Raw genomic sequence first — 15,199 nt, 5'->3', positions numbered from 1 at the left:
TGAGTGGCCATATCTTAAAGGGCCACTATCGCAAAAAAAAGTAGGCAGTTAAAGTCAGAACTGACAGGGTTTTGGGCAGCCCATCTCCTCATGGGGGATTCTCACGGTTTCCTTTGTTTTCAACAGCATTTCCTGAACAGCAGTTTAACTGCCAAAATAGTAAGATACCAGCCGGCCTCCCTACTCACTTGCGCACTATTTTCTCAGTTAGACTTTGCAACTGCTAGTCAGGATATTCTGTTGAAAACAAAGAAAACCCTGAGAATCCCCCATGAGGAGATGGACTGGCCCAAAACCTGTTGGTTCTGTCAGATTTTAACTGCCTACTTTTTTTTATCGACAGTGGTCCTTTGAGACTCACACCTTTATTTCAGAAGAAGAGAGTAGCCTCACTAACCTAACGTCTCCTGCGCCACAAAATTGGCTTCAGCCCAGCTTTTGTAAAGCAGGGCTGTAGGATTTGAATATAATGACTACTTTTATTTCATGGAATGGGCAAATGTCAGTTTTCTCTGCTCTGCTGATGAGCAGAGAGAGGTGGGGCTTAGTAATAGGTGTATCACGATGGCGCCCTCTGCCTTCCAGGAATATTGTTGCATGCCAGGTATGAGTATGTTCGCTGTTCCTCAGGCCTCGGAAGTCTCTTGGATCGGACATGACAGGGGGTCATTGTGCAGATGTGGGGCGGAGTTAATCCAGCGGTAGGGCTGAGGTGTAGCTTGTAAGGCGGCAGGGAGTTGTACGGAGGTGCTGTGAGGAGAGAGATGTACACTGTATGCAGAATACAGAGCATACCGACACTCTAACATGGTTTATTTACTCTCGTGAGGCAGAAATATTTCCAGGATGCAAAATATATTCTATTTCCATCAGATGAAAATAAGTTAGGCTTTATTTCATTGTGTAAGTCCGTAAGTCCGTTCGGTTTTAGGAACGCGCAGGGGCGTGCTGCGCGGGGGAAGGTGGGAAGAGGCGGAGCCACGTGGTCAGCGTCTGGGAGAGGAAGTGACATCATCAGACGCTGTCTGGGTTGTTTTTCTCAGACACGGAGGACATGCTGTATGAGGTATCGTCCTGCTCCGGGGAGGCGTGGCTGAAATCCATGTCGTCCAGTTCAGCGGGGGGCTCGTTCAGGAGGATCTAGAGAGAGGAAAAATGATAAACAGACAATACCAATGTGACAACCAATCACTGCAGTGGGCATTGATATAGGTAACTATGACAACAATTACTTCCCTGTGCCACTTTTGTATGGCCGTTTCCTGTCTGTGAACACCTCTCTGTGTGTATATATACTTTTCAGCCTATCACATTGCTAGCGGATGTGTTATAGATAATGGCAGTTTGTGCTGTCCATGTTTTTTTTCATGTCTGCCTGCAGTAAAGAAGTTGACTTGCAGACCAACGGAGGATCAAAGAACATGAACGAATTACACGGCGAGAATCAATAATTTTGTAATCTATCTATTTCTTTACATCTCACTTTGCAATTGTTATCCCCCCCCCCCGCCCCCCACACCCCTATACTAGATCTCTGTCTGTTGTAATGACGACAAATGGCAATCTCACCAGAGGGATCCAGAGCCTCCGAGGACAGGAAGAGGAAATTCTGTCAGCGACCAGATCCCGGGGAGGAGAGTTGAAATGCCTGCTGCGAGCACGCTCTCCAAATACCGTACCTCCCGTCAGCTACCCCAAGTCAGACTCGGGATTACCTTCCCTGATTTCTTTTTTCCATCCCGAGCCTGCCTCGGAGTTACAGCTAAGGAAGTAAATGGTGCAGATCAATGAACAATTGTTCTTTCGATTGTTCCATTGATCCAAATTTTGGAGCAATTCTTTGAGTCTGATCAGATTGCTTATCACTTTAACTTCCGTTGTTGGCCCCGATTGATCGTTTCTGATTGATCACGACAATCGGATGGTCGATTTTCCACAGTAGGGAAGAGTTATTATAGCCCCTCCCACAATCACCGCCAATAAAGAGGCAGCAGTGTGTGCAGGAGAGCCTCGTGTACCTTTTGCTGCTCGATGTCGTTGGATCTGATGGCGTGGATGAGGTTCCGGGCGTACACTTGAAGTTCCGTGTATTTGTGCTTGTAGGTCTCCAGCTCCGCCTCCATGTACCTGGCCTCTTCATTCTGGATATACAGACAAGTCAGCAGTGAGGACCAGGAGCGATAATAACCATGACAGACAGAATAGAGGAACCAATCAAAGACAGTCATGTGACTACTTTCCCTACTCGGGGGTGGGGCAAAACAAAACCTCCGACCTCTATTATGCTTGTTCCAGGGCAGTGGGTCACAGATCAGTGGAACTATGGTGACACTCCTAAGTCTGAATCTCAACCAAACACAAAATCAAACAAGGCAAATGCATTTAGGTTAAAAAGTGAACATAAACAGTGTACGGTTTCGTGGAGCCAATGTGCTTGCTGCTGCAGTGCATCTTGCTTTCTGTCCTGTCTGGATTTAGCTGTTGGGCGGGTCAAACTGGTGTGACCTTGTGACAGCAAAGTAGGAAAGAATAGATTACATTTTCCAGAATCCCTTCATTACAGTAGAAATCATTTGTCTACTGTGCATGAGGAGGAGGAACTTGGTGGGCGAGGAGTTGTACAAACTCAATCAGCTCAATAGAAAAAAGCTGGACAGGCAATGGATGTCTTAAAATAAATCTGAAGTGGGAGGGATAGGAAGGCTGCCATATTTATTTATTTTTTAAACAATACCAGTTGCCTGGCAGTCCTGCTGATCTATTTGGCTGCAGTAGTGTCTGAATCACACACCTGAAACAAGCATGCGGCTAAACCAGTCACATTTCAGTCAGAGAATCTGATCTGCATGCTTGTTCAGGGCCTATGTCTAAAAGCATTAGAGGCAGAGGATCAGCAGGACAGCTGGGAAATAAATATGTCAGCCTCCATATCACTCTTACTTTGGGTGCCCTTTAAGCTTGTATGGATAGAAGTGCACAGCTACAGACAAGAACAGCTACATAATGGGCTTTTGAACATGAAAAGTTGTATTTTAAAGAGAATACTTGGTTCTAAGAATTTGTCTCGTTCTACTTTGAGTTTAAAAAGAGATGTGGAAATAGTCGTTTCCATAACTCTATTTTCACAGGTGAAACATTGACCTTTTAAATCCAGAACACATATAACATACATGAACAACATCCCGGACGAGCCCCCATGTTTCATTTAAAGTTCCACTTTAGGGACAAACCAAAATAGAAAAGAAGCGGCACACCACTGCCTGCAAAAAGTTGCTTGTATTGAACAGAAGCACTACATGTTACAGACTCACAGGCCCCGAAGCACCACATATTATGGACTCACAAATGCACCTGATGGAGGACACCTGATGAAGGACCTGTGAGTCCGTAACATGTAGTTCTTCAGGACCTGTGAGTCCAAAACATGTAGTGCTTCTGTTCCGCAATACAAGCAACTTTTTGCAGCCAGTGGTTGCCGCCTCTTCCCTATTTTGGTTGGCTCCTGGACCGTTTTGAGCAATCCGTTCGAGGCTTGGCACTGGCAGATTACCAGGTTTCATACACCCAAACAGCTGTATCTGTGGTAACATACACCTGGTTGGTCACTTTAGGGACAAACCTGACATAAAAAGAGCAGTAAAACACACATTGGGCCTGATTCACAAAGCGGTGCAAACTTTTTCGCGGACGTTTGCGCGCACAAAGTGCCGCGATTCGCGCGATCGCGGACTTTTGCGTGCGCAATTTGCAGCAATTTGCAAAAGTCCGCGATCGTGCGAATCGCGGCACTTTGCGCACGCAAAAGTCAGCTAAAAAGTTTGCACCGCTTTGTGAATCAGGCCCATTTTGTCATTAGATTTCACTATCACTTTTCTCACATCAGAATGGAACAAGGAGCAGAGATACCTTTTATTTATTTACTGTAAACAATAAGCAATTTTACTAATTATGTTATTTTCACTACAGGTCCTATTTAAAGAGAAACTCCGACCAAGAATTGAACTTTATCCCAATCAGTAGCTGATACCCCCTTTTACATGAGAAATCTATTCCTTTTCACAAACAGACCATCAGGGGGCTCTGTATGGCTGATATTGTGGTGAAACCCCTCCCACAAGAAACTCTGAGGACCATGGTACTCCTGGGAGTTTCCTCTCTGTGAACCTTGTTGCATTGTGGGAAGTAGCGGTTTACAGCTGTTTCCAACTGCCAAAAAAGCATGCAGCAGCTACATCACCTGCCAACAGAAAAAATGTCACCATGTGATAAATGTCAGAATGTAAATCAGGGAGAGGAAAGCTTTTACAATGGGCAAACACTGACTAAATCATTTATACATAATTATTGTAAAAATGAAGCACTTTTTTATTACATTATTTTCACTGGAGTTCCTCTTTAAGCTTTTTATGTTTTATTTTTGGCGTGCGGTGCTTCCTCTTGTTGCTGTTTGCGTATTTTGCTTTTTTCATCTGTTGATGTCACGGTTCTGAATGTAGTTTCTTAATTCTGTTTTTTAGTTTTATATTATTTCCCAGGTTTAATCCTGCCCTTTTGTAACCAGGGAGAGCAATTAAAACCCTTTGATTTAATTTCACGGCTTTGTAAACGAGCCGGCTGGCGGCGGCTGTTAACTCGCTTAGTAGCAGCGTGACAATGGAATCGGCGAGCGTTTGTTTATCCGTTAATCGGACCCCTTCTTGTCGGAGGCATAATCTCGCGGACGCATAACAACCTCACAGCGGCACCAGGGCGATTGCGGCTGACAGAGACGAGCGAACCTGCGGTGAGTCACCGTCCGCTGGTGTTTCGCGATCCGCATCCAGCGTGTGCACAGCGCCGCTGCGAAGGAGATTCTGAGCGCCAGCCGCCCGTTTGGCAGGCGAGGACCTTGGAAGGTCTGTTGCCATGGCACCTGCTGGAAAATCGTGTAACAAGAAATGAAAACAGATTCTCCCTGAACCGCGTTTATGTTTAGATTTAATCAGCGATCCCTCCTGACGCCAACGCCGGAATTAACGCCGGCTTTCCCACCTGCTACGTCTGACCCGGTGGAACGCAAATAAGATGGAGCGGATGGTTTATTGACACGCGGCGCTGAACCGTACATCTGCCGCAGTTCTCCGGGGATCTTAATATTTTATCAGAGCGACGGTGACAGCGTGAAGGGTGGAATATCAATTTAAGGAGCGAATTCAGAGGAACAATGCTAGCGACACAATATTGTACAGCGTTAAAGGGAATCTGAAGTGAAAAACTTATAACGATTTGTATGGGTAGTACAGCTAAGAAATGGAACATTATTAGCACAGATAGGAGTCTCATATTGTTTCCAGTACAGGGAGAGTTAAGAAACTTCAGTTGTTATCTATGCAAAAGAGCGTCTGTGAGCTCTGCGACTTTATAAAGTCGTGGACAGCACTGTCTTTTGAAGCTCTTATCTCAGCTGTCTCTCATTGCTTCTTCATTGTTTAGGTTTATGTTTTTTCTGCTGAGAAATGTTCAAAGTGTCACTAGCCTGCTCTGTGAAATCATTTAAAATTCTGGGTGTATTGTGGAAACTGCCATTATTAGAGAATGATGCAATGTTATAGAAAAAAGCTATTTACCTGAAAATAAAAATATGTCGCTATTTTCTTTGCTACGAATGTTCTAGTAATTATCCGTACTACACAACCGATTCATTTTTTTAAAGGTTTTTTCTGCTTCAGTGTCACGTTAACCATTTCAGCCCGCGGGTATTTTTCACCTTATGCATCAGAGCAATTTTCACCTCCCATTCGCCAATAAATTTATCACTAATTATCACAACGAAATGATCTATATCTTGTTTTTTTCGCCACCAATTAGGCTTTTTTTTGGGTGGTACATTTTGTTAAGAATTATTTTTTTCTAAATGCATTTTAACAGGAATATTAAGAAAAAAAATGGAAAAAATTCACTATTTCTCAGTTTCGGCCATTATAGCTTTAAAATAATACATGCTACCGTAATTAAAACCTATGTATTTCATTTGCCCATTTGTCTCAGTTATTACACCATTTAAATGTTGTCCCTATCACAATGTATGGCGCCAGTATTTTATTTGGAAATAAAGGTTCATTTTTTTCAGTTTTGCGTGCATCACTATTTACAAGCTTATAATTTAAAAAAATGTTCTTAATATACCCTCTTGACATGCATATTAAAAAAATTCAGCCCCTTAAGTAACTATTCACTTTTTTTTTTTTTTAATTGTAATTTTTTTTTCATTAAAAATTTTATTTGGGTAATTTTTGGTGTGGTAAATAGTTAATTTTAAATGTAATAATGTGGATTTATTGTATTAAAAAATGTATGTAGATGTAGTTTTACTATTTGGCCACAAGATGGCTACAGTGAGATTTTTTTTTTAGCCCTGATTGCTTCCAGGAAGCATATAGAGGACGGTAAACTTTTTTTTATGTCAGAAAGACCGAGGCCTCTGATGAGAAGCCGTTGGTTTTTCTGTCGGGGACTTAGATCCATGAATGGGAACCATGTTCCTATTCATAGATCCCCGGGATATCGGGGGGCGGCACGTGAGCGCGCGCAGTAGCCGCCGCCTAGACATGAGGATCAGGTCCAGGCGGGATAAATGGTTAATAAAGCATTTATACTTACCTGGGGGTTCCTTCAGCCACCTTTAGACCGTTGGCTCCCTCACTATTCTGCCGGTCACATGCTGGGTGGCCCGATCTCTCCCCCCATTTGGCTCAGTTGTGCTGTATTGCGCATGTGCAGCCTTTACACATGCGCCCCATCGCTTGGAGGGCTCTGCGCCTGTGCAGTAGTACTGTGGGAATGGCAGCTATTGGAGGAAGAGGCAGGTCGGCTAGTAGACAATCAGAGCCGAACTGCGCATATGCTGACCGGCCCCCAACTGGAGAAATTTCAGAGGACCCTAGCGGTGGATCGAGGCGGCCCAGGAGGACGACGAGGGAGCCAAAAGTCTGAAGGGGGCTTAAAGGACCACTATCATGAAAAAGTAGGCAGTTAAAATCTGACAGAACAGACAGGTTTTGGACAAGTCCATTTCCTCATGGGGGATTCTCAGGGCTTTCTTTGTTTTCAACAGCATTTCCTGAACAGCAGTTGCAAAGTCTTTGAGCCTGTACACACTGCTGCGCTTGCGCTGCGTTTTTAAAATCACATGCGATTCTTAAATCACAAGTCTTTACTAGAATAGAAAAAAGCGCATCGCACCAGTGTGTACAGGTCTTCTCGATTTTCAAGATTTTTCAAAAGACCTTGCGATTAAAAAGCGCATTCGATTTGAAAAGCGCAGCGCAAGCGCAGCAGTGTGTACAGGCCCTAACTGACAAAACAGTGTGCAAGTGAGTAGGGAGGCTGGCTGGTATCTTACTATTTTGGCAATTAAACTGCTGTTCAGGAAATGCTGTTGAAAACAAAGAAAAAATTGAGAATCCCCCATGAGGAGATGGACTGGACCAAAACCTGACGGTTCTGTCAGATTTTAATTGCCTACTTTTTCACGATAGTGGTCCTTTAAAGGACAAGCCTGCAAATCAGGTGCTCTGATAGCAGTGTGGCTGGATTAGACGCATGCTTGTTTCAGAAGTGTGATTCAGACACTACTGCAGCCAAATAGACCAGCCAGGCAACTGGCATTGTGTAAAAAAAATATATATACATTTGGCAGCCTCCCAATCCCTTTCACTTCAGGTGCCTTTTTTCATTGGAAAATCCAAATTGAGCCAAATGCCAAATAGCTATATAGGAAAAAAGTGAAAGCTGAACAATTCTGAACCTATTTCAGCAGATGGAGATTTCGCTCCATTGTTCCATTGTTTGTTGGTTTAATAATGATGTCATCAGTCAGCAGCGCCACCTGTAGGCAATAAGAAATACTGCACCCCAAAACCAGTCAAATTAATTAGAACAGATACAATGAAACTGAAGAATAATGCATTGATAGTGGAGTAATTTCGGTGAGTCATGTGACTGTATATTTAGGCAGTAATACACATCTGTATACTCACCCTGTACTCCAGCAGTGAGCGCAACTGATCCACGTTATACTGGCTTGTTGCGTCTCTCTCCTCCTCATCCACAGCCTCGACTTTCTGCAACACAAAATCCACCGTTATCCAGTGAAATACTTAAAGGGAGTCTGAAGCAGGGGCGTAACAATAGACCCTGCAAGGGATGCAGCCTCAGGGGGGCCCAGAAGCCACAGGGGCCCTGTCCTGAGAGACTGACAACTAAGGGCACGGAGAAAAAAACGTTCTACTCTCTGCACAATTGTTCTAATGACTGCATCTGCTCAGCCACTGATAAGGAATAATACAAAGTTTTGAAGGAATCAGACTAAGATTTGAAGACAGTCCCTATTCAGTGTGCAGCAGGGTCTTGTGTACAGCGTACAGCCCCCAACCTCACTACTCCCTCCGCAAGTGCTCTGTACTGTAGTAATGCTGGAGGAGTCTGCAGAGCCAGAGGGGTAACAGTATTGACGAGAGGGGGCCCCATTCAAAGTTTTGCAGGGGGGGGGCAGTGATTTCTAGTTACGCCCCTGGTGTGAAGCCTGTTTTAAAATAAGAAAACAGATACTTACCTGCGGAGAGGGGAGGCTCTGGGTCCTATAGAGCCGTCCCACCTCCTCCCGGTGTCTTCGTTCCCCCGCTAGCAGTCCATGACCAATTTGGTCGTGACGGCTCTCTTCTGAGTAGAGGAGACTTTGGCAGTCTTCGGAAGCACTCGGACTTGCGAAGACGGGCCGCTCTGTACTGCGCATGCGTGAGCGCCCTCTCTGGCACACTCGCGCATGTGCAGTACAGAGCCGCCGAGCTCTTCCAAAGACTACCTAAGTTTCCCGCAGCAGGAAATTCAAACGATGCAGCCTGCGGGGGAATGCGGACACTGGGAGGAGAACAGGACGGCTGTATAGGACCCAGAGCCTTCCCTCTCCTTAGGTATCTGTGTTTTTTTAAATTTTAAAAGGGCTTCAGATTCACTTGAAGATGTTACTCAAGAGGATACTTCATTAGACACATCGAGACAAAATGAGTCTTAATTTGAGGCCCGCTAGATATTGCAAAGCGCAATCACCGAGCTCTTTTTGTAGTGATTTTAGCAGCAGTTTCCCATGTTTTTAGAGGAAAAACGTAACAAAGGACCCCCTCTCCCCCCGGGGGAAACTTACCTTGGGAGGGGGAGGCCTCAGGATTCTAATGAGGCCTTCCCCCTCCTCCTCACTCTCCGGGATCCAGCGCCGTTTCCCCCAAACACCAGCGATAGAAATAGTTACCTACTGCTAACCAGCGCAGCAACAGTAGGGGCTTTCCAATCTGGCTCAGGCAGAAATAGCCACAATTGTGGACTAAAATACACAACATGCATTCAAAACAGGTACAGCAAAGGAGGACGTTAGCTTCAGTATAAACAACTAGCGGTAGGTCTTCCCCGAGAGGACCCATCACCGCCGTGAGGAAGTCTAGAAGGGAATCATTTGTGCACATATTATTTATACTGATGCGAACGTCCTCCTTTGCTGTACCTGTTTTGAATGCATGTTGTGTATTTTAGTCCACAATTGTGGAGCTCTGCACATCTATTGCAGGAAGTCAATTCGGGTGCAGACTCTGTTTGGAAGCGCTGCCAATGTCTCCTGCTGTACAAAACTCATGTAAGTATACTTATGACTAGCTGCATCCATGTGCATCAATTTGCATTCAAATTATAGATTAGGACTTGTACATGATTTGCATCTGATTTGCATTCAAGGCATGTATTTAGCCCTCTGGGGCTCTGCATGCCTCTGTTGGTCTACAATTCAGTTGCAGCCTATGAGCGCTGTCATTTGTTTGATGTCTGTTTGAGAGAAATGTGTATACCATTTTATGATTAGCAGCACTAGGAAAAAATCGTGTTTTTATCGTTAGACTAGCGGTAGGTCATCCCCGAGAGGACGCGTCACCGCCGTGGGGAAGTCTAGTAGGGAATCACTTGTGCACATATTATTTATACTGAAGCTAACGTCCTCCTTTGCTGTACCTGTTTTGAATGCATGTTGTGTATTTTAGCCCACAATTGTGGAGCTCTGCACATCTATTGCAGGAAGTCAATTCAGGTGCAGCCTCTGTTTGGAAGCGCTGCCAATGTCTCCTGCTGTACAAAACTCATGTAAGTATACTTATGGCTAGCTGCATGCATGTGCATCAATTTGCATTCCAATTATAGATTAGGACTTGTACATGATTTGCATCTGATTTGCATTCAAGGCATGTATTTAGCCCTCTGGGGCTCTGCATGCCACTGTTGGTCTATAATTCAGTTGCAGCCTATGAGCGCTGTCATTTGTTTGATGTCTGTTTGAGAGAAATGTGTATACCATTTTATGATTAGCAGCACTAGGAAAAAATCGTGTTTTTATCGTTAGACTAGCGGTAGGTCATCCCCGAGAGGACGCGTCACCGCCGTGGGGAAGTCTAGTAGGGAATCACTTGTGCACATATTATTTATACTGAAGCTAACGTCCTCCTTTGGTGTACCTGTTTTGATTGCATGTTGTGTATTTTAGTCCACAGTTGTGGAGCTCTGCACATCTATTGCAGGTAGTCAATTTGGGTGCAGCCTCTTTTTGGAAGCGCTGCCAATGTATCCTGCGATATTTTTGGGGATGACAACACTGGATACTTAAAGAGACTCTGTAACATCAGAAACATCCCCTGGGGGGTACTTACCTCGGGTGGGGGAAGCCTCCGGATCCTAATGAGGCTTCCCACGCCGTCATGTGTCCCACGGGGGTCTCGCTGCAGCCCTCCGAACAGCCGACGACAGACCCGACTGTCAATTCAATATTTACCTTTGCAGGCTCCAGCGGGGGCGCTGTGGCTGCTTTCGGCTCCGAAGTAGACCGAAATACCCGATCTCCGTCGGGTCCGCTCTACTGCGCAGGCGCCGGAGACTTGCACCTGCGCAGTAGAGCAGACCCAACGGCGATCGGGTATTTCCGCCTACTTCGGAGCCGACAGCCACCAGAGCGCCTGCGCAGGAGCCGGGAGGGTAAATATTTACGTCGCCGCTGTACGGAGGGCTGCAGCGAGACCCCTGAGGGACGCAGGACGGCGTGGGAAGCTTCATTAGGATCCGGAGGCTTCCCCCACCCGAGGTGAGTACCCCCCAGGGGACATTTTGAAGTTACAGCTCCTCTTTAAAGTGATCAAAATCGGACACATACCTTCAGATTGGGAAGCCTCAGAATCCTATTGAGGCTTCCCTTGCTTATCTGAAGCTCCCTGTTGCTGAGTGCGGCCCCCTCCACAGCGGGGCCACGCAGCTCTTCTTCCTGTAGCATGGCCATGCAGTAGCTGCACAAGCCTGCCCGCCCACAATGGCTCTGGCTTACTGCGCATGCGTGGGCGACATTTGCGCGGCCACGCTGGAGAAAGAGCTGCGCAGCTCTGATATGATCACCCACAATGCCTTGTCGCTAATCCTCTGCATTTAAACTATAAAGCAGTGACTCCCCCCCCCCACACACACACACACATTTGGGGGGGAGAAAAAGTGCGTCTTATAGTCCAAAAAATACAGTATATTCATCCAGTTTATCCTTCTGCTACATAGATTTGGGAAGATTGTACAATAAAGATTGTATTGTCTATGGGCACCCCTACAGATGTGTGTAATAAGCAAGGTCTACAGATAAGGATTGTATGACAGACACACGTATGTACTTTGCAACAGTGCGCAGTTTGGTCTGTGGTGCATTGCTGTCCCATTTCACTGAACAGGGCGCTGCGCCAATCAGCACTGAGTATTTGTGCACAAGATGTAATTCACACAGTTTGCTCCATATTATCACTGCACATACCACATTATGCTGGGGGACTCCGCTTGGACTGTCCTCTTTTATCATCACATCATCATTGCGTCCCACATCTGGCATCTCATCGGCTGGGAAAAGAAAGTGCAGCAGTCACTAGATGTTATTTGTACCGACATAGCTCTGACATACTCCATAGCGCTGTACAGAGATCACTGATCCATTCCCATCAGTCTCTGCACCAGAAGCGTAGCTAGGGTTTTCAGCGCCCGGGGACAAAGACTATTAATGCGCCCCCTAAGGTGAAGGGTCGTGACCAAATGTGGGCGTGGTTATGGGTGCTCCACATTTGGTCACGCCCCTTCAAAAGTACATGGAGGTTAGCAGGCTCACGCTCACCCACCCTCCCTCAGTATGTACCTTCCAGCATGTTCCAAGACAAATTCAGCAATCATGAGCCCCCCCCCCCCCATCAAGACAAATTCCGCGATCATGAGGCCCCTAACAAGACAAATTCAGCAATCATGAGCCCCCCCCATCAAGACAAATTCAGCAATCCTGAGGCCCCCAACAAGACAAATTCAGCAATCATGAGGCCCCTAACAAGACAAATTCAGCAATCATGAGGCCCCTAACAAGACAAATTCAGCGATCTTGAGGCCCCCAATGAATCATGAGGCCCCCAACAAGACAAATTCAGGAACCATGAGGCCCCCAACAAGACAAATTCAGCAGTCATGAGGCACATAAATAGACAGCATTTCACATAAATAGGCAGAATGTCCCCTTAATATGGTAGACATAGACACCTCTCACCTGGCAGCAGTTCCCCAAAATACACTCAATCTGACAGCAGTGCTTCCCCAAAAATAGGTAGCCCCAGGTCTATAGGTGTCCCCAGAATAGGTGGCCAGCAATATAGATGTCCCCAGAACAGGTAGCCAGGGGTAGAGATGTCCACAGAACAGGTAGCCAGGGGTATATGTGCCCAGTGTATGTAGGCAGGGGTATATGTGCCCAGTATATGTAGGCAGGGGTATGTGTCCCCAGTATATGTAGCCAGAGGTGTAATGGTTAAGGGCTCTGCCTCTGACACAGGAGACCAGGGTTCGAATCTCGGCTCTGCCTGTTCAGTAAGCCAGCACTAATTCAGTAGGAGACCTTTGGCAAGTCTCCCTTACACTGCTACTGCCAATAGAGCGCGCCCTAGTGGCTGCTGCTCTGCTCTGGCGCTTTGAGTCCGCAAGGAGAAAAGCGCAATATAAATGTTATTTGTCTTGTCTTGTCTATATGTAGCCAGGGGTATATATGCCCAGTATATGTAGCCAGGGGTATATGTACCCAGTATATGTAGTTAGGGGTATATGTGCCCAGTATATGTAGGCAGGGGTATATGTGCCCAGAGTAGGTAGCCAGGGGTATATGTGCCCAGAGTAGGTAGCCAGGGGTATATGCCCAGTATATGTAGGCAGGGGTATATGTGCCCAGAGTAGGTAGCCAGGGGTATATGTGCCCAGAGTAGGTAGCCAGGGGTATATGTGCCCAGAGTAGGTAGCCAGGGGTATATGCCCAGTATATGTAGTTAGGGGTATATGTGCCCAATATATGTAGTTAGGGGTATATGTGCCCAGAGTAGGTAGCCAGGGGTATATGCCCAGTATATGTAGTTAGGGGTATATGTGCCCAGAGTAGGTAGCCAGGTGTCCCCCTCCCCAGCAGGAGGGGAGCAGCGCAGAGAAGAGGAAGAGCTGCTCTCCCTCCCTCGCTCTCCCCTCCAATGTCCGGGTGGCTGGCGGAACTTACCTCCTTCTCTCGCAGCGCCGGATGGATCTGCCACTACTCTGGTCTGGTCCAGACCAGAGCAGCGGCTGCGCACCCGAACTTCCGGCCGGCGCTGGAGCGAGATGGAGGTGAGTTCCGCCCGCCGCTGCCAACCACCCGGACATTGGAGGGGACAGCGAGGGAGGGAGAGCACCTAAGGTGAGGGAAGATGGCCCCCCTTCCCCACCGTCCGCACAGCTCTCCCTCTTCTCTGCGCTGCTCCCCTCACCCGCCGAAAAAAAACAAAAAAAACCCCCGCAGCTCAGCCAGGCAGAGGGCGCCCTTGGGGACCAGGCGCCCCGGGGCACTTGTCCTACCCCGACCCCCCCTAGCTCCGCGCCTGCTCTGCACCAGAGGAGCTTACACTCTACTGTCCTCACCCCAGTCACACACTATTATTATACATTTATATAGCTCTGACATATTCCACAGCGCTGCACAGATATCACTGAACCATTCCCATCAGTCTCTGCACCAGAGGAGCTTACACTCTAATGTCCTTACCACAGTCACACACTATTATTATACATTTATATAGCTCTGACATATTCCACAGCGCTGTACAGAGATCACTGATCCATTCCCATCAGTCTCTGCACCAGAGGAGCTTACACTCTAATGTCCTCACCACAGTCACACACTATTATTATACATTTATATAGCTCTGACATATTCCACAGCGCTGTACAGAGATCACTGAACCATTCCCATCAGTCTCTGCACCAGAGGAGCTTACACTCTAATGTCCTTACCACAGTCACACACTATTATTATACATTTATATAGCTCTGACATATTCCACAGCGCTGTACAGAGATCACTGATCCATTCCCATCAGTCTCTGCACCAGAGGAGCTTACACTCTAATGTCCTCACCACAGTCACACACTATTATTATACATTTATATAGCTCTGACATATTCCACAGCGCTGTACAGAGATCACCGATCCATTCTCATCAGTCTCTGCACCAGAGGAGCTTACTCTCTAATGTCCTCACCAAAGTCACACACTAATATTATACCTTTATATAGCTCTGATATATTCCACAGCGGGAAAGGGCGGACGTCTCCCCCGCTTCCCTCACCTTGGGGCTCCTCTTCCTGGCTCTCCCTTCCAGAACGATTGCAGCCTATGAGCGCATTTATATAGCTCTGACATATTCCACAGCGGGGAAGGGCGGACGTCTCCCCCCCTTCCCTCACCTTGGGGCTCCTCTTCCTGTTACGGCGAGTTGACGCTGTGCGTGCCGCTGCTCTAGACCAGAGCAGTGGCAAGCACAACGTCAACTCGCCGGAACGAGGAGGAGGTAAGTCCCGCCCACTGATGCCCGCTGCCAGCCACCGCCGCAATCGTTCTGGAGGGGAGAGCCAGGAAGAGGAGCCCCAAGGTGAGGGAAGGGGGGGAGACGTCCGCCCTTCCCCGCTGTGGAATATGTCAGAGCTATATAAATGCGCTCATAGGCTGCAATCGTTCTGGAGGGGAGAGCCAGGAAGAGGAGCCCCAGGGTGAGGGAAGGGGGGGGGGGGGGAGACGTCCGCCCTTCCCCGCTGCTCTGCACAATGCTCCTCT

General features: G+C 47.0%; 1 protein-coding gene across 5 annotated transcripts in view; it reads right to left on the bottom strand.

Annotated features, from left to right (window-relative positions):
* Nucleotides 1-869: 869 nt before the first annotated feature.
* HDX (highly divergent homeobox) overlaps nt 870-15,199 on the bottom strand; it is a 98,121-nt gene continuing 83,791 nt past the window's right edge. For all 5 annotated transcript variants that reach the window (XM_068249259.1, XM_068249262.1, XM_068249263.1 and 2 more), the window contains 4 exons: nt 11,855-11,937; nt 8,019-8,102; nt 2,019-2,141; nt 870-1,140 (listed from right to left, as the gene is read on the bottom strand). In XM_068249259.1, the coding sequence (XP_068105360.1) occupies nt 1,015-1,140; nt 2,019-2,141; nt 8,019-8,102; nt 11,855-11,937 (416 nt within the window). In that variant the 3' untranslated portion in view covers nt 870-1,014. The remainder of the gene's footprint in view (nt 1,141-2,018; nt 2,142-8,018; nt 8,103-11,854; nt 11,938-15,199) is intronic.

The sequence above is a fragment of the Hyperolius riggenbachi genome, chromosome 8, assembly GCF_040937935.1.
Source record: "Hyperolius riggenbachi isolate aHypRig1 chromosome 8, aHypRig1.pri, whole genome shotgun sequence".
NCBI lineage: Eukaryota > Metazoa > Chordata > Amphibia > Anura > Hyperoliidae > Hyperolius > Hyperolius riggenbachi.
This window is presented reverse-complemented; position numbering and strand designations above follow the sequence as displayed.